We start from the raw sequence: 24,235 nt of genomic DNA, 5'->3' as shown, positions 1-24,235 counted from the left end.
CAGAGGGGCTCCAGCCCTCAGAGCATCATTGTGGTCCTCCACTGGACCCGCTCCAACAGGTCCATGTCCTTTCTTGTGCTGAGGGTTCCAGAGCTGGATGCAGGACTCCAGGTGGGGTCTCAACAGAGCAGAGTAGAGGGGGAGAATCACCTCCCTCGGCCTGCTGGCCACGCTGATGGGGATGCAGCCCAGGATGCAGTTGGCTTTCTGGGCTGCGAGTTGCACATTGCCGGCTCATATTGACCTTCTCATCCACCAGCACTCCCAAGTCCTTCTCCTCAGGGCTGCTTTCAAGCCATTCTCTGCCCAGCCTGTATTTGTGCCTGGGATTGCTGTGACCCAGGTACAGGACCTTGCACTTGGCCTGGTTGAACTTCATGAGGTTCGTGCGGGCCCACCTCTCCAGCCTGTCCAGGTCCCTCTGGATGGCATCCCTTCCCTCCAGTGTGTCGACTGCACCATGCAGCTTGGTGTCATTGTCAAACTTGCTGAGGGTGCACTCAATCCCACTGTCCATGTTTCTGACAAAGATGTTGAACAGCGTCGGTCCCAGTACTGACCCTTGAGGAACGCCACTCGTCACTGGAACCCTTTGAGTGTGGCCATTCCTTCTGCTCCTCTCCCTCCCTGTTTTGTTTTCCTGACTTCTGGATGGTGCTTTAGAGATGCAAAGACCCAGGTCAGTGCAAAGCTTGTTCCTGTCTTGGGCTCTGTTTCTCCCATTGTGAAATCTTGGCAAACTGGTTTTATACTTAGTGTTTTTGGCTGGCCGTAACAGTCCCCAACAGCAGTGGGTGTTGCCAAAGCTGGAGGTTTCTGTGGCTGATTTGTTGTCACTTCTGGAGCTTTTGTTTGTCTCCAACAGCTTTCCAAAAGTTGGGGATGATCTCATGTGTTTGAATTGTAGAACAAGGAGAGGAAAAAAATAGTGTTTCCTGGTCTCATTAAAAGGCCAAATTGTTTATGCCAGCAGAGTGCCCTACCAGCCTGTATCTCTGGTGCTTCCAACATACTGTGCTTTGCTTTGCATTTGTAGTTTATAAAACTTTCTGATTTGATGTTTCCTGAGTGAGGTTGTAGTGCTGCAGATCCATACTTGACTTATATACCTGGGATTCAAAGCTATTTGTGAAAAGCCCTGGGTGAAAGGTGAGTTAGATAAGCTGGAACTGCTTGTTGGGGCAGTCCAGTATCGGAGCTGGTATCTTTGCAGGCTCATGCCAAAGGTATTACGTGTGTTGATTTGTGGAATATTTAATTTTCAAAGGTGCCAATCTTAATGCATTCAGTATTTGATGAGCAGAACTTATTAGACTCCTGGTGACTGAAGGATGGCCCATTAACTGGGGTGAAAGCCTCACCAAAAGCTGTTGAGCCTGGGTCCACCTTTCTTAGGTGTTTCTCCACTGATTTACCCTGTGGGCTCCTTCCTGAGAGCTGTCTTTAGGCTGTTTGTGCTCTGTACGATCTCTTCCTCACTGCTTGCAGGTGGTGAGAGAACTCAGAGACTAACGCTGTGGCGGCTGTGGACTGGGGGAGCATGGAAGTGCAGGTGCTTTGCTGATCACGTAGGAAAACGTCACCTGAACAAAGCTGGAGAGGCTGAGAAGAAATGGTGCGGAAGATGACGACTTTGTCTTCATCACTTGAAAAACTATGCAAGGCACTGAAGCTGAAGCCTTCATCCGCAGGTTCCTGGATGCGAGGAAAGCAAATAAAACAGAGCAGAGATAGTCTAGTTGTGGAGTAGTTTGAGTGCAGGGAGGATCGCTCATCTGGCTAGCATAGCCCTGGCACGCAGGAGAGCTTGGCTTTCATGGCGCACAAATTCAAGCTCAGCCATCCTTCTTCCTGCTTCCTCCACCCTTTGCTCCAGCTTTGACAAATGTACGACGCAGAGCAGGCAGGAGCCACGGAGGGAATGGTGTCACTCACAACATTGCAGCTGATCTTGGCGCCCCTTCGCCTCAGGCTCTGATGTTAATTTGGGCGATGCTTTTCCAGCTCCATGTCAGGAAAGTAAGAGAATTCATGCAAGGATTTAAGAGTATGTCGTAGTGCAAAATCAGGGATGATGACCTCCCCCTTTATATCTCTCATGTGGGAGAACACTGCAAAGGGCCACCCCTCTCCTTCCATGATGCTGGCCCGAAGGCTGCGGTACTTCTGGGGTTGATGCTATCCTGTGAGCAAAAAGGATGCGGCCTGTTTTAGTTTCCACCTTGGCCACCTTGCCAGGTGGGAAGTGACATTTTGTTGTTAGTGAACTTGTTACTTGTCGAGGTGGGCGTTGAGGAAGCCAGCGGCTGTGCCTGGCTTGCAAGCTTTCACACGAGTCTTGGCACTTTGGGGTAATTTCTTGGGTTGTGCTGGGATGGGATTTTTGATTAGGAAGGTGCTGCAGTTGATTTTGAACTGGGAAGATGACACTAGGAAACCCCTCCCAAGCAGCTGCTCACTGGGCCTGTTTGGTGGAGTTATATATAGATTTTTCTCTCTGTGGGCCCTGTTAGTGGAACAGTAGGTTGCACAATGGGCTCTTAAGAAAGCTTTTTGTCTGGAGATTTACTGCCTCTTTGAGATCTCCGTATCAGGGCGATACAGGCTTTTCCCCGTTCTGCGTGCACGAGGGCAGGTACCTGAGGCATAACTTTCTTTTGTCCCTCCCAGGAAGACGAGGAACAAAAGTCTCCAATCCTGTGAGCAGAGTGAGAATACCCACAAATAAAAATATTCCCTGTAATTGCTTTATTGTATGTAATAGGGTCCCAAAGTTGCCAAATCGTTCCTGAAGCTGCTTTTTACGAAGCAGAGAGACTGCTCTGGTCCCGTTACGCCCTGTTCCCCCCCCTTTTTTTTTCCCCATCATCTGGAGAGATTTTGACCCCCTGCCTGCTTTGCTGTGGTGCTGCCGCTTTCCCCAGCTGCAGTAGGCTGAAGCTCTTAGAGCTTGTTAAATAGCCCGAGAAGGTCTTTAATGAAAACTAATTGAGTGTCACTAATTTGGATGTCTCTTGAGGTAAGCAACTAGATTTTTTTTTTATTATTTTTTTTCCTTTTTGCTTCATTTTGGATTCTGTTTCATCAATTACTTCCTTGAAAAAGCACAGGCGAATTAAAAACTTGAGGCAGTAGCCATATATATTTGAATAATTAGAAGTTAGTGTTACAGAAGTTCATACTGTCTTCTGCATTGTGCTTGGGAAAATAGAGGAGAAAAAAATCCTTGATCTTTTATACACAAAATGTTTCTTATTTGCTCAATTTCTCAGGCGGATTATGAGCAGTCAATTTAATTCCTAGAAGGGAGGTAACTTTAATGAAGTTAGAAATGAAGAATGATGCAACAAATGGAGATAACGTTGACTCGTTTTCTGTCTTGCTGATAGATATCTAGGGGAAACACGGAGGTGTTACATGCTCTCAATGCTATTTTTTTTTCTGTTATTTAGTAACAAAAGTTTTCTGTTGTTCCACTGACCTTTCTGCTATTCATTTTTAATGAGAAAGAACAGTTTTTCCTTCAAAAATGTCCTCACTGGAACTGGTTGTGTATCAGGCCAGAATGGTTTGCAGTGGTCTATGGTTACAGAAGCCCTTCTTTCTGCCTTTTCTTTTACACAGACCCTTTCTTGCTGTTCCTCTTCATAAATAATAAATTATATATAATGTATAATTGGTAATAATATTTTTATAATTTTTATAATGTTATATTTATAATTTTTAAATAATAAATAATACATAATAATATTTATAAATTATAAATAAATATAATAAATTTAATAAATAAAATTCATTATTTATTAATTTATTAATAATAAACTTATTTCTCCACTTGCTTTGGTCTGTCAGGCACATTTTCAAACCTTTTTCTTTACTGAAGATACACACAGAGGAATGGTAATGTGGTAAGTGTGTAAAGATGTGAATTTAAAATTCATCACATAGAAGGAGAATATTAAATGTTCTTATCCAACTAAACGAAATAATAATAGTACTTATAGAAGTTAAGATGCATAATTAACTCATCAGAGATAATAACAGGCTCTTCTATGCTCCTTTAGAGCAGAGCCACAAATACAATGACAACTAAGGTTAATCTGTAATTACCTGTATTTTTCCTGAGATTTTACATACTTTTCCTGCCAGGTCAACATGGATTTGATCAGTTCCGAAGCTCTCACGTTAACAAATTTACTCAAATCCATGTACAAATAAAAGATAAGATGTTGACTCTGGGTGCTCTGATTTGGGCACGGCATAAAGTCACTTCTGAGGAGCGGCAAAATAGACTAAGTAGCCTTGGATAACGCTTGGGTGCCACCACACTGGCTGGAAAGCCGAGCAGCTCATGCCATTTTGCTGTGTACCCCCGGGCTTTCAGTCATTTAACGTGTCCTTTGCCTGATGTCCTCCAGGCGACGAGGTGTAGCCTGTGTCCTGGCTAGGCAATGGTTGCGGGAGGGTTCCTTGTACCAGGGTGTGTTTTTTCCAATGGATAATGTGTTCGGGCTTGTTTGCTTGTTCTTCCAACCATGCTATATTGTTTTTACGGCAGGAACTTAATCTGCGGCTGGACAATCGAAAAACCAATCTAAGGAAAGGCACGAAATGAGAGATGCTAAAAAGTGACCCTGGTATTACTTAGCCGAGTTAATCCCAAATGTAATACCCGGGTTTAACTGGAATTACACTGGGGATTAGTTCAGCTGATAGCTGATCGCACTGTAATAGCCGCCTGGCTTCAGGAGTTGGTTCAACAGGTGCTGCTTCCCTCCTTCCCGCCCCATTCCCTCACCTCCATGTTGTCCCTGCTCCTCCTTTCTCATGCTGGGCTGGGCCCTGTTCCTCCTTCAGCAAGACTCATTTGAGGAACCCCACTTATTCCGCTCTCTTTCCTTTCATCTCTCCCTTGGGGTTTCCCATATTCTGCTTTAAGGGTCCTTCTCCCACTTATCTCAGGGAGCTTTGCAAAATCCCACCATCTTTTTCCTTTTCCATCGAGGGGCATCATTTGGGGCACCAACATTTTAAACTCTGCCAGAATGAAGGACAGAGATGAAACAGGAGTGTTTTTTTACACTGAACAACATGCATGGCTGCTGTGATTTTGTGTTGAAGAAGGTACCAGGAGATGCCCACAACTCCCATGCCCGAAGCAGGCGCTGTGTGTTGGACCTAGGGAGAGCTCTTGCTCTTCTGGGCCTAGTTAAAAGTGAGTTATCTCCTCCTAGAGGAGAGGCAGCACTGTTTGCATAGCTGTCCTCATAGCCCTGGGCTGGATTCATGGCCCGATGGGTAGGGATCAGGAGGACGTGGTCAGAGAACAAGTGCCATGCTGGATTGGGCTGTGCATCCCCAGGTGCACACAAATAACACAACGTGCAGAATTACACACCCACTGGGAACATATCTTCCTTCATTGCTGGCTCACAGGCCGTCCCAAGAATGTAGTGTGGTTTCCTTCCACCAGGAGGTTGCCTGTCCTCCAGTTCAGCAACATTCTGGGATTTGAGCTTTTCCAATGGTGGAAAATTGAGGATTTTTGGCAAAGCTGTCAGGCATGAGCTTCTGTTCCCATCACCTGCTGAGCTTTCTGTGCCACTGGGCCCCTGTATGTTTCTTTCTAACCTTGGCATTTTGGCCAAATGGTCAGGGGTCAGCCTACAGTGCTGCTTGTTTTTCAGCATTATCATTATCCTCCACAGGTGATTTTTTTTTTTTTTTTTTAAATTGTTCTGTGTGGGATCCTGTTCCTCCTCACTCTCCTTGAACATATGGGTGGTTCCTGGCTGGAATCAGGACCCATTGTCACCTAGATGATGATGGCTTTTACCCTAGAGGCATGCAGCTGGGCCAAATGCCCCTGTTTCAGCAGCCAAATGCGCCTTTCCCCCGCTCCCTGCCTTGATGGCAGGGAGCCAGCTTGCCTCTTGGCTCTGTGTCCGCAGGCGCTCTGGCACAGATACAGGCTGGGTGGAGAATGGCTTGAGAGCAGCCCTGAGGAGAAGGATGTGGGGGTGCTGGTGCATGAGAAGCTCAACATGAGCCGGCAATGTGTGCTTGCAGCCCAGAAAGCCAACCGCATCCTGGGCTGCATCCCCCTCAGCGTGGCCAGCAGGCCCAGGGAGGTGATTCTCCCCATCTACTCTGCTCTGTTGAGACCCCACCTGGAGTCCTGCATCCAGCTCTGGAGCCCTCAGCACAAGGACATGGACCTGTTGGAGCGGGGCCAGAGGAGGCCATGAAGATGCTCCAAGGGCATGCTGCTCTGGTGCTGCTGTGAGGACAGGCTGAGAGAGCTGGGGTTGTTCAGCCTGGAGAAGAGAAGGCTGCGGGGAGACCTCAGAGCCCCTTCCAGTACCTAAAGGGGCTACAGGAAAGGTGGGGAGGGACTTTTTACAAAGGGCCTGTAGCGATAGGATGGGGGGTAACAGTTTTAAACTGAAAGAGGGGAGATTTAGATTAGATGTTAGGAAGAAATTCTTTGCTGTGAGGGTGGTGAGCCCCTGGCCCAGGGTGCCCAGGGAAGCTGTGGCTGCCCCATCCCTGGAGGGGTTCAAGGCCAGGTTGGACGGGGCTTGGAGCAGCCTGGTCTGGTGGGAGGTGTCCCTGCCCAGGGCAGGGGGTGGCACTGGGTGGGCTTTGAGGTCCCTTCCAACCCAAACCATTCTGTGATCCGATGATAACTGAGTCCAAACTCATCTTTAAGGGAATTTTAGATTCCTGTTGTTGAGCCGGCGCGCTGGGGCCGGGGGTGGGGTTGTCGTTGTGTGTTATCCCCTGTGTCCTTCGGGGGAGCCGCCACGACGCTTCCCCGTCCGGGGGTTGCCGGGCTCCCCTCGCCACGGGCCGGGGCGGAGGAGGAGGAGGAGGAGAAGGCGGCGGGGGCGGGCGCAGGGCGAGAGGGGCCGGCCCAGGGCCGCGCTACGTGTGGCGGGCGCCCTTATAGCCGCGTCGCGGCCCGGCTCGGCGCCGCCGCCCGTCACCATGTCGAGCCAGCAGCAGACGGTAGGGCCGCGCCGCGGGGGCTGAGGGGGGCTGTGGGGCGCGTCCGGCTCCCTGAGGAAACCCTCTCCCTAAATCCGCTTCCCCCCCGCAAACCCCGGGGTGTGGGGGGGCTCCCTTGGCTCAGGGGATGGAGTGGGTCGCGTTGGTGAGTGCCTTCTGCTCAACGCCAGCACCGGACCCAGGGTTTTCCTCGTGGTCTGGCAGAAGGACGTGGAAACCACCGCGTTGCGGTGCTGGGCGCTGAGGATGAAGGCTCTTGCCATGAGTAGGTCCACCTCGGTGCGAAGCGGTGGGCAAGGCACGTTGTCCTGTGAGCACCCTGGCTGTCCCCCAGGTCGGTCCCGCATCCCTCCGCCGGCGTTTGGCAAACGCCCGGTGCCAAAAGCTGCCGATCCCCACGGAGAGCGGCTGCCCCGGCAGCCTCCCAGGCGAGGCCAAAGGTTGAGCCAGCAACTGCCTCCCTGACGGCTTTCCGAGTTTCCTCGCCCCGGGTCCCACCCGTGGGGAGAAGCTGGTGAGACAGCCATCACCACCACCGCCACCGGTCGGCTCTCAGCATTGCCACAGAGCCAGTTCTTTAAAAGAATAAAGCAGGCAGCAAAGAAAAATGATAATAGCTGGAGCATAATTCAGTTAGAAATTAAAATTGCAAATCACAGCCATGGCGAGAAATAGTTTTCCGCTTGCCAGCTGCTCTCCCTTACTTCTTGGATTGGGGATGTGAAGTCTGGGTCCCTCTGTCTGCACAGATGTTTTCCAGGTTTTAAATCAGAACCATAAGAAATCTTGACGTCTCTCAGGCTGCTTTTGCCGGTTGATATTTTTTTTATTTTTTTTTTCTTCCTCATCGTAAATTTGTCAGATAGATTAAATGCATTTTGAACACACTGGTAATCTGTCCGGATAGGAATGCAACCAAAACCACACGTAACAAAGCATGCCTATGTGGCAGGGTGTTCTTGGAAATGTGAAAAGCTGTGGTTTAAGGATTATTTCAGGGAGGGGAGGTGCAAGACGTGAGCTGTGTATGGGAGTTTTGTTTATTGCTGGGACAGGAGGGAGGCATTACTGAATTTCCAGAATAATCCTTCTCCTTTGCTTCTACCCTGGGCTGGAAAATGACCTTTATAAGCAAGATTGTGGCTGACCTTCGTACTGTGACTGTCAAAACAGATGCTATCAGGTTGACAGTTGTAGGCGTATTTTCATCTACTTACCTGCTAGGTGTGTGATAGAATGAGAAAAGGCATGATTTCACTAATTACGAGAGGTTTTGTTAATTATGATGAAACAGTGGTGATATCCCATTAGTGATCCTCCTGCTCTGTCGCCAGGGAGGTGTGTTGCACACAGTGTAGGTGAAGTTCTCACTCCTAACGTGGTCTCAGTGGCTCATGGGTTTCAACCATCTCAAGTTGCTATCAAAGGTATGGGGTAAGACATTTCACTTTGATAGGGCTCCCTTGATCAGCACAATTATTTGCATACATACACGGGCAATTGGGTTCCGTCTCAGCACAATGACATAGCGTGGTTGGTTCAGGAGGGTTTGAGGCATCAACAGCCCATCAGAGACTTTGCCTAATGAAGGAGCAGATGATGGCAAAAAGTGCTTCTGCAACCAGCAGCCTAAATGCTGTAGCTCACAGGAGTTTTAATGTGGTGATGAATTTTCCATGACACCTTTCGTAGCTGCAACAACCAAGATGGGTCCAATGGAAAACGAAGACAGGGTGGACAAAGTAATTTGCGCTGCTGAACTCCCTGTTAGCTTGTCTTTCTGTTGCCCCTTACTTGATCCCAGCTTTTCATTCTCTCAGTATGAACTCATAAAAATCTTTACTTTACTCTACTTTACTTTACTCATAAAAATCCTTATCACTAATAAAATCTCAGTTTTTACCCCTTCTTCATAGTGTGGGTGATGTGTTAATCTTTCTCCCGCAGACAAGGTTTTGTGAGGCTGGATGTTTCCAGTGTTATTCACTGTCTGAGACTCTGTCAAAATGGGTTTCGCAGGTGATGTTGCTTAGCTGTCAGCTTTTGAAAGGCGCAGCAGTGCTAGCTGTTGTGAGATGGACTGGCTGTGTTATTCGTCTTGTTTGGGAAATGGAATAATTATAAGCCTAGGATTTAAAGCCTAAATTCAGCCTGAACACTCTCTGGAGTTTGAGGGTAGTTTGAGGATGTTTTAATTACTACACACCCATTTATCGACAGAAGCTTATGGTAAGGTACAAAGAAGAAAACTTTTTTTTTTATTATTTCTGCATGTGTTGTCCTTAAAAATGAACATTCTCTTAATTCTTTTAATTCTGCTGAAGACCCAAGACTTGGTGTGCAGGAATCTCTCTTTGGCTGGTTAGTACGGGCACGCTCTCTTCATTTCTGCTCATGACGCTGCAAGGGGCATGAAGTCCTCTACGTGCTGGGCAGCGCCCTTCTGTTCACAGACCTCATTGACAAAAAGCATTTATTTCTGACCAGTTTCAGGACCGACTTTTTGGGGAGAACAGCAGCCTTTAATGATGACCTTAAAGACTTAATGTTCCTTACACAGGCCTCCTGTGTGCCCCAGTGGCGAAATCCTGCTCTCTGGAGTAAGTACACCGTCAAGTAATTGCAGTGAGGAGCGTGGAGCTGTGGGACTGCCCTTGTTTATTGTGTGGGCTCTCGCACAGCACGGCATTCAGGGCTGAGCGGTTCTTTTTGCCCTGTCGAAATAGCAGCTTGTTCTCCCTACACCTGCGGCGCCACTGGTATTTCCGCAGCTCGTTACCTCTCCCCGCCGAGCAGCGTTTTCATAACGAGCAGGAGGATACAGATGGTGCAGTGTGCTCTGGGGAAGCAGCGTGCCAGGGAGCCCAAACCCACGGGCACGGCCCTGCCTGGGAAGGGCTGGCCCCTGGCCGGGGTGACTGGCTGCCTGGCTTGCGTGTCCCCACGGGTGCGTGGAAAATGCACCTCAACGTATCTCATGAGAGCGAGGTGTTTGGAGCCAACTGCCAGAGCCCTGCCCTGGCAGCGGGCGGACGTCGTCCTTGCTGGCTGCTTTCAGTGAGTTGCTCTTTGGATGTCCTTACAGGTGCTTAGGGGGAGAACGAAAGCCCAGTAGCGAAACCGCCTCTTTCAGGGTAAGTGTTACAGCTTTGTCAACTGCCTGGTCTCCTAACAGTGTCTACAGGAAGCTGGAGAGCGTGGCATGTGGCATCCCTTGCTTTCACCGGGATGCAGTTTCTTTAGCCCAGTGGGTCACAAAGCTGTAACTTCTGATAGTTTGGTTTTGCTCGTGTAGGGCTTAAGTGCACAGTTGCAAATTATGTGGTCTTATTTAAAGATAAATTATCGTGTACAAATAATTTAGATTTTTTTTCTTTCAACTTACTTAAAGAGAAGGAAAAAAACCCCCACAAGATCAGATGACAGCCCTGAGGAAATATGAAGAGGCTTAGTTTCTTTGCCTAAAACATACATATTCTCATGCTGAAAAAACTGCAGCCACAGAGGGAGTTCAGATGGACTGAGTGATATCACAGGCTGTGCAGTAACGTATGTGCCACCTCATCAGTTTAATAGCAAAGCAAAGTCAGAGTTTATTAAAAAAAACCCCAAGCCATGTGTTCATCTCCTTGCACGCTTATTCTGTTTCTACCGCCTTGACCATACAGACTGAAACATCCGAAAGGATGTTTGTGTTCGAAGCGGTTCTGGGTAGCTCGTCACAGTGACACTTGCAGAGGCGACAGTGCGGCAGGCAGCAGAGCCCTGATTTCAGGGAACCGGCGTGGCTTGGTCTGGGTTGAATTACTCAAGACAGTGTTTCTGATGTTTTATCCAGCAATTCAAAAGTCTTGGGTTTACAGCTGTGATTTATTTTGTGAAACGCAGTGCCCAACTCATTGCACCATGACGGTAAAAGGAGATTGTTTTCTACTTGCTCATCACGTGCTTAGTATTTCTTGTTTTATTTTCTGTCACTTTTTTTGCTTTGTGTCTCTTCGAAGATCACAGAAAGGTCAGCAGATTAACTATCTTGATATGCTGTTATTTCAGCCTCTCTTGTTCCTTATAGCGCGCTCCCCTTTTCTCCTTATTTCTTTTGAAGTCCTTTGCTATTAGAAGGTTACTTTCCAGTCTGTTACCTCACCTCGATGTTTCATTAACTTGCACTGTTCTGTGGCACTGCCAGTGTGCCAAACCCGTGTTTATTAACCATACGCAGCTCTGTAAGAGCAGGGATGTTCAATTTGGGGAATTTCAGGGAAGAAAAGCCAGAAATAGTTGCAGGCTCCTAAACATGAACGCCTCTTTCTTTCCATGGTTCGGGAGGCTGAGCCGTCCAGAGGATGGGGAATATGAAATAATCAGCTTGGTGCAGTCCAGCCTCAGAAGCTGCAAGCTGGGGACCTTGGTGGACCTTCCCCAAGTGCGGGAAGGCTTGTCTGGTGTCCACTGGCAGCAGGAGAAGCAGGGTATGTTTTCTAGCAGGATGTGTGGACAGAGCATCTCCCAGGGCCGTAGAAACGCACGTGGAAAAGTGGAAGGGTTTTTCTGCTGGGGTAGGTGGTTCCTGCCTGGACACCCCTTCCCTCCAAGGGGAGAGGCAGGTAGGTCAGGCCTGATCCCTGTGGGTGCACTTAGAGATTAGTCTCTTGCTTTCCCAGCAGAACTAGTGGCATTTTGGGGTTTCTCTTCATCTCACAGGGGCGTTTTTGGAGGAGCACAGCTGAGCGCTGACGCTGGTGGTGGTGGTCGGCATGGTGGGTGCCATCTGGGGTGGTGGCCGGGGCACTTAAACCCAACTAATTTCTGCAGCTCCGAGTTGAAGTGCTTGAGTCAGCGTGTTGTTTCCTGTCCTGCTGCTGGACTCCTGGATAAATAGACTCTAGCCCTGTCTGGTTTTCAGGTTGCACTGATTAAGTCATGGACAGTTACAAATCTCTACCAAAAGCTGTAACTCAGGTGTAGGTTTCTATCCATGCTGTCCTTGGGCAGCCCGTACAAGTGGTTTTAGGCAAGACAGGGAATGACTTTGAAGACCCTACGCCACCCAGACATGTGTACTGCAGCTGCAGCCTAGATTTAGGCCACGGGGATTTTGTTTTTTCTGGAGGGTTTTCAAGAGAAGTACTGGCATACTTGCATTTTTTTCTTTTTTTTTTTTTTTTTTACTGGGCTGATGTTGATCCTGGAGGGTTTCTTTAAATAGCCTTTAAAAATGAAAAGAGCTTGCCTATCTGAAACCAAGTGTTTTAGATAAACTTGCAGCTGTACGCACCCACAAAAGATAAGTGGCATGCAGGGCCTGTGCTAATGCTCCTAATGACATGCCATGCCTTGAACTTGTGCTTTGGTCACAACACTCGTCCACTTTGGTATCTTAAAAGTCCATAAGAGAAACGTCATGTAATTCAGGTTACTGTTTATTAATTTGCTATTAGCGTGAGCAAGGTGACTAATGATTATCTCTGATTTAGCTCTGAGTCACAGCTGTAGGATGTGAGAAATAGTTCCTTAATGGTCTCACAGCTTAATAATTTCTGAGTGAAAATTTACTTAGAGTGTATCATTAACAAAGGAGGGGTGCAAAAAAAGCCAGGTCAAAGCATTCGGCACAGATGCGCGTCACGAAATTGGATGCTGAGAAGTTAGGATTTTTGCCTGTAGGGCTGGGAGCTCATTGCTAGTGCTGCCTCCCCATCCCTCGCAGAGCGGTCCTTTTTTGCTTACTTACAGCTGGGCTCGGTTACAACTGTGTGTGTTGAAAGTTTTATCTACTGAGTGGATGCCAAAATGTGCTGGCCTGTTTGGAGAGCAGGGCTTGAGAAAGGAGCCAGTTTGCATGGATTTTTTTTTTTTTTTTTAACGTGGCCTCTCTTTAAATGCAGCCCTTCGGGTTTGTTGAGGATGAGCTTTTTTGTGCATCTTTGGGAAATAACCATGTGTACCTGCATTTTCAAGACTTTCTGACCTTGAGGTCTTTGTGGCCTCTCTGGCAGAACAAAATGTTTTCTTTGATATCAAACCATTTTTCAGCTTTCCATTGTGGTGCAAAAAAGTGTGTCGGGCGGGAGCTCATTTTTCAGGCCTGCCCAGCCCTTCTGATGGGAAGATCATTTGTTTGTGTTGCCAGCGGGTGTGGGAACAGGGGAAAACCCCCTAATTTTAGAGGAGTTGACTGCTGCTGCAGGGGGCCGAGTGGCATGCTTGCCTCTGCCAGGGACCCTGGGCATGATGCCAGACAAGTCACCTCAGCCATGGCTAGGGCAGCTCATTGCATCTCCCCCATCTTTTGCAAAGCTGGTGTGAAACCGTGGGGATGGATGTGAGGACCATCGAGCTCTTGGAGGTGCAGCCTGAAGTCCAGGGGAGCTGCTCTTCAAACATGTGTCATTTTTGTAGGGCTTAAATATTGCAGGTGCTCAAGTCTTTGTCTGCTGTTTGCTACTCTTCTGTGGCTGCAAAATTGGGGATGATGCCACCCTCAGAGAGGTACGGCGAGTTTGTATGGACTTTTGAGGGACCAAGTAAGAATAATCCCCAAGGAAAATGTGTAACTGTCCTTCAACTAGCCTTTGAGTAACATGTAACGACTGAGACCTGTGCCTACACCTGGTTTAGGGAGGGGAGAGGGAAATGCTGAATAGTCGCTCATCCAAGAAGAGTACAATGTTCTTGGTCCTGACTTAGGCAAGGGTCTAGGTAACTCCACATGTGCTCACGTAATTAAAAGCCTGTCTTGTAGCTTGTATGTGTCAGATACACAGGTAGACGGGGCAGGAAACCTTCATCCTGGTGTCTCCGAACTTGCGTCCTCAACTTGGGACTTGGCTCCTGCAGCTTGTTGTGTAGGGTGGCACATTCCATGGCGTTATGGTGAAGACAAGCCCACCTTTAGCCAACAGAAATATTGAGGGGACTGAGGAGGTACTGAGTTGAGGGGAAGGTCCATGTGGCCCCGTCTGTAGTTTCCAGCAGCAGCCGAGAGTGGGGGCCAGGGAAGAGTTTATGTCTGGGACACCACAGTGCATTGTCCCAGCTTCCATTGATTGACTTGAGATACCAGAGGCCATGCCTTTCTTCCTGATAGTCCTTGATGAACTTTCCTTCCATGAATTCATCTTAATGTTTTTTTCCAGCCGAGTGAACTTTTGGCCTGCCCCTGTTTAACCGTGTCCTGTGTGTGTGGGGGAGTTCTGGCCGAGTTTCCCCACAGTCCTTCCTGCTGCTGCTTTTGCACTTTGCAAACCTTAAAAAAAAAAATAAAAAATCACTGCGGTGGAGAGAGGTTACCTGTTGCCTGCCGGTGACCGTTGACCATTGCAAAATCAGGTGCGTGGGGTTCAGGATGCCGGGTTCAAGACTGTGCATCCATCCTGGCTACTGAATGAGGCAGGGGGAAGCACCACGGGGCTGTGACGCTGAGCCCCCACCAGCCTGGGCTTGTGTCCAGCTTTATTCTTTCAGCAGGCTGCCACGATGTCCTGTAGAGGAGAAGAGACGCAAGAGGATTAGTACTTCTACAGAAACATATATATGTATGCACTTTAAAACCTGATCAAGCTGCTTGAAATGCAGATCCTCTGTAGTTCCCACTGCTAATGAAACCGCTAGAGCTTCACAAAAGGTACAGGATTTCTTTCCTGAGAGGGATACGGTGGGCATGTTAAAGGCAGGCGTCTCATCCCCATATCGTTTAGAGCCAAGATGGGCTCGGTTCAACCTGTGCTGTCTTGGAGGGTGGAAGATTCTTCTTTCTTACTTAGCAGAAGGTGGAGCTGGGGTCCCCACCTGCCTGCTGATAGCCATGGTTAGATGTTGGCCTCCAAGTTTGAAAACCTGTTGCAAACTGAGTTAATAGAGACACAGAACTGCTGAATGTGGCTGGCTGGGTTTCATGGTAGAGCAGTGCCACCAGGCCGGTTCAGCTTTTAGAGGTAAGTTAACGACAGTCCTGGTTTGTTGAACTGATTTCTGGAGCTCTCAAAGGGAATGGTTTTGATGAAACAGGATGTCACTCTCCTGGCATTCGCTGGAGGACCCTCTGGGTAAGCTCATCCCATGTGGCATCTCTGAACAGCAGAGCTTGTGGTTTTGATGGTAGCTTACAACTGAACAAAATCTAGCTCAGCTGACAGTCTCCTGACACTGTAGTGTGAGTTTTTCTTTGCATGCCATTTGGTGCAGGAGTCCTGGCTGTCTGCTTTGCTTGTTTGAGGGGGTAGGATGCCTGCCTTGCCACGGTAAGAGAGGGGACATGTACAGTGGCTTATTTACCATAGAGAGCCACAACCCATCAGTTAAATTCCTAAATCAAGATTTAGGAATTCCTATCAAATCAATCAAATTCCTAAATCAAATTCAAGAAAAAAGAAAATAATGATTACACATAAATACAGCTCCCCCCTGGAATTTTTTTTGATACTGAAGTTAACGAGTAGTGAAAATACGTAGCCTTCTCCTTCTTTCCTCTTGTCCCTGAAATCTGAGGGACTGATACTCAGCTTGCCATTTCCGTAACCTGGTATTTTTCTCCAAAAGAAGGCACAGAAGCACAGCCGTGGGTACTGGGTAGTTTTTCCTGGTCGGGGAGCGGTGGTGTGCTGCTCTCTTTCGGCGCAGCGTTTCTCACGCAGATGCGGTTGCACTGTGTGGAGCGGCTCAGCTGCTGTCAGTCATGGCTCCGTGCATCGCCAGCCGCTGGATTTGCTCTCGGAGGTCCTTTGGTCACGTATTTCCCTTATTTTTGGTTTACTTGGAGGTTAAATAGCTGTACTTGATCACTTTCTATGGGTGTTCAATCCCAAAACTTGTCTGTACTGCAGCGAGAACGTCATTTATGTTCCCTCATTTTGCAAGATAAGTGGTTTTTATGTGGTCGGTGGTCCAGCAGTCTTGATGTGATGCAGAGCAGCCTTGTGGCAGACCCCAGGCATCAAAGCAAAGCAGTTCTCTTTTTGCGCTGTCAAACTTATTGTTTGCAAAATGAGCATGAACCAAACTGCTGAAACGGCTTCATTTAGGGGAGGTAATTTAGCAGAACTGCTCTAAATATAAAAAATAGGGCAACCATGGGATGATTTCTTGTTTAAATTGTTATTTTTGTCAGCGGCTGACAAGATGCTTTATTTGTCAAATATTTGTTGCCTGTGCAGCTTTCCCTTGTGATTTCTGGAATGAAGATGGGAAGATTTTTTTTTTTTTTAATAACATCTGTCCCAGCCTTGCAAGTTTGTCCCAAAAACGTAGGAGCACGGGATGAGTCACTAGTTTTCCTGTGTGGAGGAAATTAGAGTAGTGATATCATCTAATTCAGAGATAACGAAATGCCTGATCTGGGTGCCTTCAGAGCGGCAGATTTTAATGCCCAGTGTGCTGGTTTGAAGTCACACAGTCTAGAAATCACCATCTGCTTTGGAGGCTGACTGGAAAGTGAGCCTGGCTTTGTTGGTCTGGGTTTTTTTTTTTTGCTAGGGTTGTATAAAACCTGATTGTGGCAACCCAAGCCATGCAAATTTATACCAAGAGAAAAATATTTTTGCTGCGATCAAAAATAAGGTCTTGCTAAGAGCTCCAAAATTCCTGTGGGTTAAGAAAAAACACTTTAGCTAACACCACCTTGAAAAACTTGTGTGTTAGCGATGTTTGGCATCTCCAACTGTCTGTCTCCAAGCTGAAAGACTGCTTGTTTCGGGTAACTGGGATGTCTCTGCCGGTCTCCTTAACGTCTTCTGTGTTACGTTCCTGGCAGGGGACCGGGGCCGAGGAAGGGATGCCAAAAGTAACAAGCCTCAAAGGCGGAGGGTGCCAATGAGCAAGTCAGGTCTGCTGTGCTTTATTCAGAGCGCTGGATGAAGAAAGGGAGCCCAGTTCAGCATCCCGCCTGGTGCGAGGGAACGCCGGCGGCCCCAGCCCCGCAGCCTCTGCAGGGTATTTGGTAACACGTCACTGTCTTACTCAGCTAAGTCTCAAAAAAAACCCCCACAATGTTATTTCTCCTCATGTACAAGTGGTGGGACAGGAGACGAGACCTGCATGCAGGAAAGAGCGGGGACGATGGCAAGGGAAGCAGGAAGGTGGGTGGTAGGGTAACACATCGGGTGCTTGAGAAGTCCCACTTCCCCGTCCGAACCTGCGAGGCAGGCTCTGTGTCATGATGGTGGGATCCTGGGAGGTGAAACAGGCAAAACTTCCAGGGTAACTCCACCTTGGTGGGGTTTTTCCCTGGGAAAGAGTGGAACTGATTTTGAAGCATTTACTGCCTTAGTCCATTCAATGACTCAAACTCAAGTTTGGAAAAAGTCTATAGTTTTAGGGTTACAAGAGCTAAATCGGGACTTGAGAGACACTGAGGTTTCTCCATCGTTCTTCAATATGATCGTAATCAAACCTTTGCTTCCACAAGCAAAACCCCCCTCTTCCCTCTCTTCCTCCTTTTCTTTCGAGTATGATAGTTCTGCTTTTCTGCAGCAAATGACTCGTTTACAGAAGGTTTTTCCCCCTTGTTGGTGATGGACACTTTATCTTCTCCCTGTCAGCTTGCCCGTTTGCAAGAGCAGCCATGGGAATTGCCCTGGTAGAAGAAAATTATTTCTTAAGGAAAAGTCCCACAAACTTAATTTCTGCGCGTCAAATTCAACTGATAGGACGAAAGATTACTTTTTTTTGTTCCCCCCTAAGATGGCAGGATTTGCGAGGCAATTTTAAACAATAAGTTAGATCAGTCTACAGAGGCTTAAGCAAGTGTTTGACTTCAAACTTGAAAGCTTGCTTGATCATTTTATCATTTTATAAGCCTGTTTTACCGTTTGCAAATCTGATCAGCTGAAAACATTTTGAAAGCCCCTATTTTTTTTTTCTTTTTCCTTTTTTTTTGTTTTTCTCCTAGGAGAGATGTCCAGGCTGCAGTACCAAAATAGGGTGTGTATTGAATGCTTGACTGGAAAAAAAAAAAAAAAAATCCTATTCCTAATGATGTGAGATAGCCCTATAAATAAAAATGCAGCTGGGGGAGTCCCGACCCTACCCTCGCTGTTGGGTCAGGGTTTCCCCGGGGCCGCGAGTGCTGCCAGCCACCAGTTGGCTGCTGACTGTGTTTGTTCGAGGCTGACCTTTCTGCTAAGTGAGCCGGCCGTGTGACTAACATGCCCTTAATAGCACTGCACTACGAGAGCGTTTCTCCACTGGCACCGTTCTTGGGCTGATCTGTGCCGTGTTTTCAGGAGGGAGTCCCTCTCCGGGGCGGGATGTTGCTGCAGACCGCCACGAGCTGCGGCTCTGGGACCGCTTCCAGCACCCTGCCTGTGCCAGCTGCAGCGGGCAGACGTACTCTTGCAGCAGTGGAGAGGAACTAAGGGCATGATAAGGGCATCGGTTTAGACCTCATCAGCCTTCGCAATGACCAGCGCCGCCTTATAATGACAAGTCTTTCCTCCCGCCACACTGGAGAGCTCTGTCTTCTGTGGATGGCTCAACAAGGGTTGGCCTGAGGGTGTTGTATGCGCTTAGGGGATCCCTTGAATGTCCTGCTCAGCTCCCATCTCACCTCCCTCATGTCCGCCCCTTGGCTGTGGCACGTGGCACTCGCACTTGGTTCTTGCCCAGGTCCTGTTCGTTACGCAGCCGTGCAGGTGCTGGCTAAAGAAGTGGGTATGTGGGGACAGGAGGAGATGCTGCCTTGTGTCCTAAGATCCAGAGTTTGTACATACTTGAATTTCTGGTGAAAGATGGCAAATCATCTGTTGTAACTCATTGGGATAACCCTGAATGTTGTTCGTGTAGTGCATTTTCTGTTAATTGTGCAGTGGTTCTGCTCCTAACAAATGTCAGCCGCTGTTGGGAGAGGTCCCCCAACAATGCAGGTCCCCCTGCGTTTAGCTCTCAGGTGAGAGAAGATGCTCTCTGATAACACCTCGGTGAGCAAGCACCACTGCTCTTTTTCAGGGCCAAATACTTAAGGAACAGCTGAGATTATGTTTTTAGATGCTGTGAGTTGAGCAGCAGTATCCCTCAGAGAAGAGGACACTGATTGTTCCTGATTTCCAACGGGTCCGTGCTTTGGTGGACTCTCTTGTCTCAGAGGACCCATCTCTTTATTCAGGAGGAGGACTTAGGAGAAGCCTCCTGCCTCTGCCTGCAACCTGGTTTCACAAAGCAGGGGGGCATCTTGTCCCGCGAGGGTGGTGACCGAAAAAGCTTGTTCCTTGTGGAAGCTGGGCCAGGAGACACTTGGCAGGTGGCTCAGTCGAGCCTCATCTTAAAGACACCTGAGATCTCGTTGTCTCCCAATTTGTCAACCTCATGGAAAGATTCAGTAGAAGTGAAGGCCAAAAGCAGAGCTAGGACTTGGCTTCTCAGTCTGCTGGAGCCTCAGCGCAAGGTTTGGAGCCGTGTCTTTATTTTTTTTTTTCTCATTTCCTGGATGAGGTAAGCCAGGGTGGGCTGAGGAATGAGATCACGCAGACGTGGCCAAACAGCAGATATCCAGGAAAAGGAGAGAGTGTGGCAATGTCCTGCTTAACCATCTGGCTGGCAGAGACTGCATGGCTTTTCTTTGGAAATGCTGCCGGGTCACTTGTTGGCTTGCTTGGAGCTTTGTTTGGGGCTAAATTATAGGTAGGAAGTTCCTCTCCCAGTCCTCGCTTCTTTGATCTAGACTGTTGCAAGAAATGCTTACCAGTGTCCCTAAATTGTTCCCGCCGTGGGGCCCAACGTTCAGGTGTCAGTGTGTTGCAACGATGACTGGATTATAATCTTTTAAATGTGCTTGGTTTTTGATGACAAGGTTAAAACCATGACAATAAAATCAGCAGCAGAGCCCTGCATCTGATTAAACCCCGTCCACTGCTTATCTCTGCCTCCCAACGGTCTTGAAGTATACTCTCTTCCTGGATGAAATCTCTCCAGGGTTTGCTCTCGGGCCATTTATGCTTATTTTTGGCGGTGCCTTTGCTCCGTTTGTATGTGCTTCAATTCTGGCTTCCCAAACCGTGTCCCAGCCGGTGGATGATTACGTGGGAAGTCGGTGTTTTCTGCTGAACTGCCTGCTCCTGGCCGAGCAAGCTGCCAGCCCAGCCATCCGCCATGTGCTCGTGTTTCTCTCTGCCTTTTTTTTTTTTTCTCTACTTTCGGCATAGCTGGCGACAAGAATTTGAGTCAGCGTGTGGCGGGCGATTGCGCAGGGTCAGGAAGAGTTTACTGGTAAGATCATTGACAGAGCAGAAAAATCGGAGGGATTTGGTACCCTCCAGAGCTCCTGGCAGGTAGGAGAGGTCTGACAGCATTGCTGAATTGCAAAAATGCCCTCAGTGATTCTTTCCCAGGCTCCAAAAGATGCCAGCATGCAAAATAAAAGCTCTGAGATGCACGCACAGTGCAGATTTACGGCACGGCAACATGTACTTTTAACGTAACAATCTCATTACGTTAGCCCTGTAGGAATGTGTTAGTTCCCGCGTCTTCCTGAGGCATGGATGTTATCATAGTTCATCTCCTGCGGGACAGATCAGCAGATCAACATTGTGCAAAAGCAAGCGTGCGGCTGGAATCCCTACTGATGCAGAGGGCATGGAAGAGAGATTCGGAGCGTGCAGGTTTATTTCTCGCCACAGAACTATCGGTCTTGCCTGCTGTGGTTTGCAAACAAATTGCAAAATACCTGCTTTGTGGTTTTTGGAGCGCTGCGCTTGAGGAGCGTGTAATCGCTGCGCCGGCACGGCAGCAGGGGAGGTTTCGCAGCAGGGCAACCTGTTGGGAACCTGTTGGGAAGGTGAGTTTGGGCACTCGCGCTTTGCTGAGGGTCCTTGGCCAGGTGAGGCACAACTTCAGAGCCGTGCCAGAGCTCAACCGGGAGTAAACACAGCAGAAACACACCCCTGGGAGAAGGGATTATTTTTGGCTGCTGGCTCTTCTGCATGTGCTTGCTGCCAAAGCCTGAACCCCTGAGGACAAGTGAAAATTAAACCACAGTGGTGCTGTCTCACCTTTGCAACCTCAAAAATGTTCAAACAGACTTTTGACAACCCCTGCAAAAAAACCCCCAAAACACGAAACCCAAATCTTGAGCTACTTATCTTTCATTTTCTGAGTCATCAGGATGTATTAGGCTCAGTCATTTTTTCAGGGTCAAATGTAGAGAGCTTTTGAGGCTTTGTTTCTGTTTTGCTGTGGTACCTGTGCTCTGGGTTTCAGGCAGCATCTCGTCCATCCCCTATGTTCCAACCCCCAAAGAATTGATTTTATCATTTGAAACAACTGTGTAAGGGAGAAGTGATGGCAGGGACCTGCTCTGGTGGCTGCGGCAATGAAAATGGGAAGTGAGATTCCTTGTAGCGAGAAGATGCGTTGCTGGAGGTGGTTGGGACAAGCTCTGAAAACCTTTTTAGCCCAGGACTTCCCGTCAGGTTGTATGGTGGTGGCACAGGGTGGGAACTGGTCACCTTGGGCCAGCTCCGGAGGCATTGCTTCTCCCTCCCGGACCTTCTTCCCGGGCAGTCTCACAGTCGTGGCACCGACGTTGAAGCTTGCTGAGAGTTAACCTTGCAGGAGAGATTTATGACCGCTGTTGTGATTATTTTGGACACAGATACTCTTACTGGTATGTTAAAATGTTCTGGAGCGGGGTAGCTGTTCAGTGTGTCCACAAGCAATTGCAGATGGCAAATTTGCAGGCGTAAAGAGGCTAATTTTGGAGCCTTTCACTAAAATTGATTTGAAAATGGGCATGAAATTCTGCATATAGTTATAAATTGCTGTGGTGGGAGACTGGTCTCTGCTGGGATGCTGGTCTCTCGGAAAGATTGCAATAAAAACAGGTGAGGAGAGGAGGGTATTTTTTCTCTTCTGATACAGAATAATTTTCACCCAGTTTTCTGTGCAGACAGAGCCCTCTGTTGCATACAAAATACCAAGGCTTTGCTGAATCATGTTAAAGTGTTAACGGCCCAGCAAGCAGAGGAAAAAAAAAAATCAGGCTATTTTGCTAACACGTTTAAAAGTGACATTTTAATTTATTGTTTCTCCCATTCCTCTTTTTTTTTTTTTTTTTTGCCTTGTCAAAATTTTTTTCTTGGACAAATGAAAGATGATCACTTCCCTGCTATGACTGCAGATGTAGAAATATTTATAGAACAAGATGTAAATCATGGGAAAGCCCAAACCCACTCTTGTAGTGATGATATCAAATGGATAAACCTGCGGTGGTGAAGAATCCAGCTGGGGAGGAAATATTTATATCTTCTCTCCCTCTGGAGACTTTTCCTTTGGCTGCCTCGGTTGGAAACGTAATCCTTGCAATTAATAAGGCCTTGTAGATATTTTATGTGCAAAAAGTCTTTGTCGAAGCACCGTTGCTGGAGCTGCAGGGCACAGACAGGTTGTTTTAGTCTGCATCCCAGCGGGGAGCAGGTCGATGTTAGGGACCACCAAAATGTGGGCGTCTGGCTCAGCATCGTGGCATCCCCTTGTTTGCACCGGCAAGCGCATGTGTACGTGTTAGGTGTCGTTTTCTCTGCCTCCCATCCCATCGTCTTTCCCAGCTGGGTCCTGGTCTCGCTCAGCTCAGCCCAGCCCTGTGACGTCGCTGTTTCTTGCCCCAACTGCAATTATTAGAAGCCATGTTATGTTAAACATGGCACGTAAATTAGCACTTTTAAGTTGCTTTTGTTTTGCAAGCGTAATTAAAATAATAGGCAAGTCTGCCTGTATTTTAAAAAGCCGAAGAGGCAGGGAGTGTGCTGCCTGTGTGGACTCCGTGTCCTCCCCTGCCTGCCTGCGGGTGTATCCGTCACCTGGCAGCACTCCTCCGGCAAAGCAAGTCACCTTCTGCCGCTGCCGGCAGCGACGCACACGAAGGCATTGCCACCAGGAGGGCTCTGAGCAGAGGCAAATACTGTCTTTAAAAAATGAGCCTGCGCTGTGCAGACAGAAATCCAGCTTGTGCCAAAGGCAACAATTTTCCTCACCGTTTTGTACCAAATTGCCAAAGTTTGCTGCAATGGCTCATGCAGATTTTTAACGAATTGGTGTTTCTCTCCCTTATATTAATGCCAGCCGAGGTTTTCTTTTGTACAGAGAGGAACAAGGTGACTAAAGTGTTTTGTTTTGCTTTGTTTTCATCAGGGATCGACCAATGTGGTTTACCAAGCCCACCATGTCAGCAGGAGTAAGCGAGGACAAGTTGTCGGTACCAGGGGTGGATTTCGAGGCTGCACGGTTTGGCTAACAGGTATTTTCATCTGGGCGTGAAAGCATGGCTTCACATGTGTAACCCACTTGCATACCCGAGCATGGCTCGGAGGTGGGGATTTGGGAGCCGCAGGAAACATCAGCATTCCTTGTGAACTGGGAATTGCAAAACATTTACACGTGGGAAACACCGACACGCGGTGCTGGCACAGCATGATATTCTCCCTGGCAGCGGCTGCCCATAACTAATGTTTTTATGAATTTCACAGCTGTTATCAGTCTCCTTTGAACACGTCAGAAGCCCTAAGGATCACACTTGTTGTTCCCAAGTGCGTGGCTGAGGAAGCCTTGGCTTAAATCCAGCCAGTCCTTGGCAGCGAAATGTGCCCGGAGTTGTCCAAAACAGCATGCGGATGTTTTCATTCTGGGTTGGTGGGGAGTTTATTGGGACACCTAAGTTTACCGCGTTTAAAGCGACCCCGTGAGCAGCACAACAAGGCAGTCATCTTGTCTGAAGAATAAATACTCCCAGACAGTGAGTTGCACTGGAAGCAATTCCTTGCACAGCCATTGCAGGTTGCTTACATTATTTCTCATTTTGTACACCTTCCAATGCATTGCCCCTCTCTTCTGCCTTGCAAGATAAACCCATTGTTTGGGGATTAGGGGCTGCTAGGAATTACAATTGCATTTATTTTGCTCCACTAATATTTACACAACTCTACCTTTTGCCGCTTGTCCAGTTGTTTCTTTGCTGGTTAAATACTGGTATTTTCTTTGACTGCTGGAAGACGTTGAAAGACGTACCTTGGAACGGTTTGTAAAGGCGTTTTGGTTTGCCTTCATATCAGCTTATGTGCTAGATGTTGGATTAAATCACATTTCTGTTTTGTTCTCTTTAATTTCCGAAAGAAGGCCAATGCCTAGTCTGCTTTAATATCATTTCTGAAGCCAAAAAAACTCTCCAAGGCAATTTCCTTCTTTTTCGAGTATCACTCAAAAGATCCTGTGTCTGAAAGGTTTGAGCTTCTCTGGCTGA

At 47.9% G+C, this 24,235-nt stretch overlaps 2 protein-coding genes across 2 annotated transcripts in view; both read left to right on the top strand.

The window, feature by feature from the left end:
- The window catches only part of MINPP1 (multiple inositol-polyphosphate phosphatase 1), a 54,427-nt gene extending 31,279 nt beyond the window's left edge, over positions 1-23,148 (top strand). Inside the window, exon 6 of the transcript XR_012587713.1 lies at positions 23,131-23,148. The gene's annotated coding sequence lies outside the window, so the exon portion shown is untranslated. The remainder of the gene's footprint in view (positions 1-23,130) is intronic.
- The window catches only part of PAPSS2 (3'-phosphoadenosine 5'-phosphosulfate synthase 2), a 31,612-nt gene continuing 14,307 nt past the window's right edge, over positions 6,931-24,235 (top strand). Inside the window, exons 1-2 of the mRNA XM_074592601.1 lie at positions 6,931-7,011; positions 23,131-23,236. Coding sequence (XP_074448702.1) covers positions 6,991-7,011; positions 23,131-23,236 — 127 coding nt within the window. The 5' untranslated portion in view covers positions 6,931-6,990. The remainder of the gene's footprint in view (positions 7,012-23,130; positions 23,237-24,235) is intronic.

Source organism: Larus michahellis, chromosome 6, assembly GCF_964199755.1.
Source record: "Larus michahellis chromosome 6, bLarMic1.1, whole genome shotgun sequence".
Classification (NCBI taxonomy): domain Eukaryota; kingdom Metazoa; phylum Chordata; class Aves; order Charadriiformes; family Laridae; genus Larus; species Larus michahellis.
This window is presented reverse-complemented; position numbering and strand designations above follow the sequence as displayed.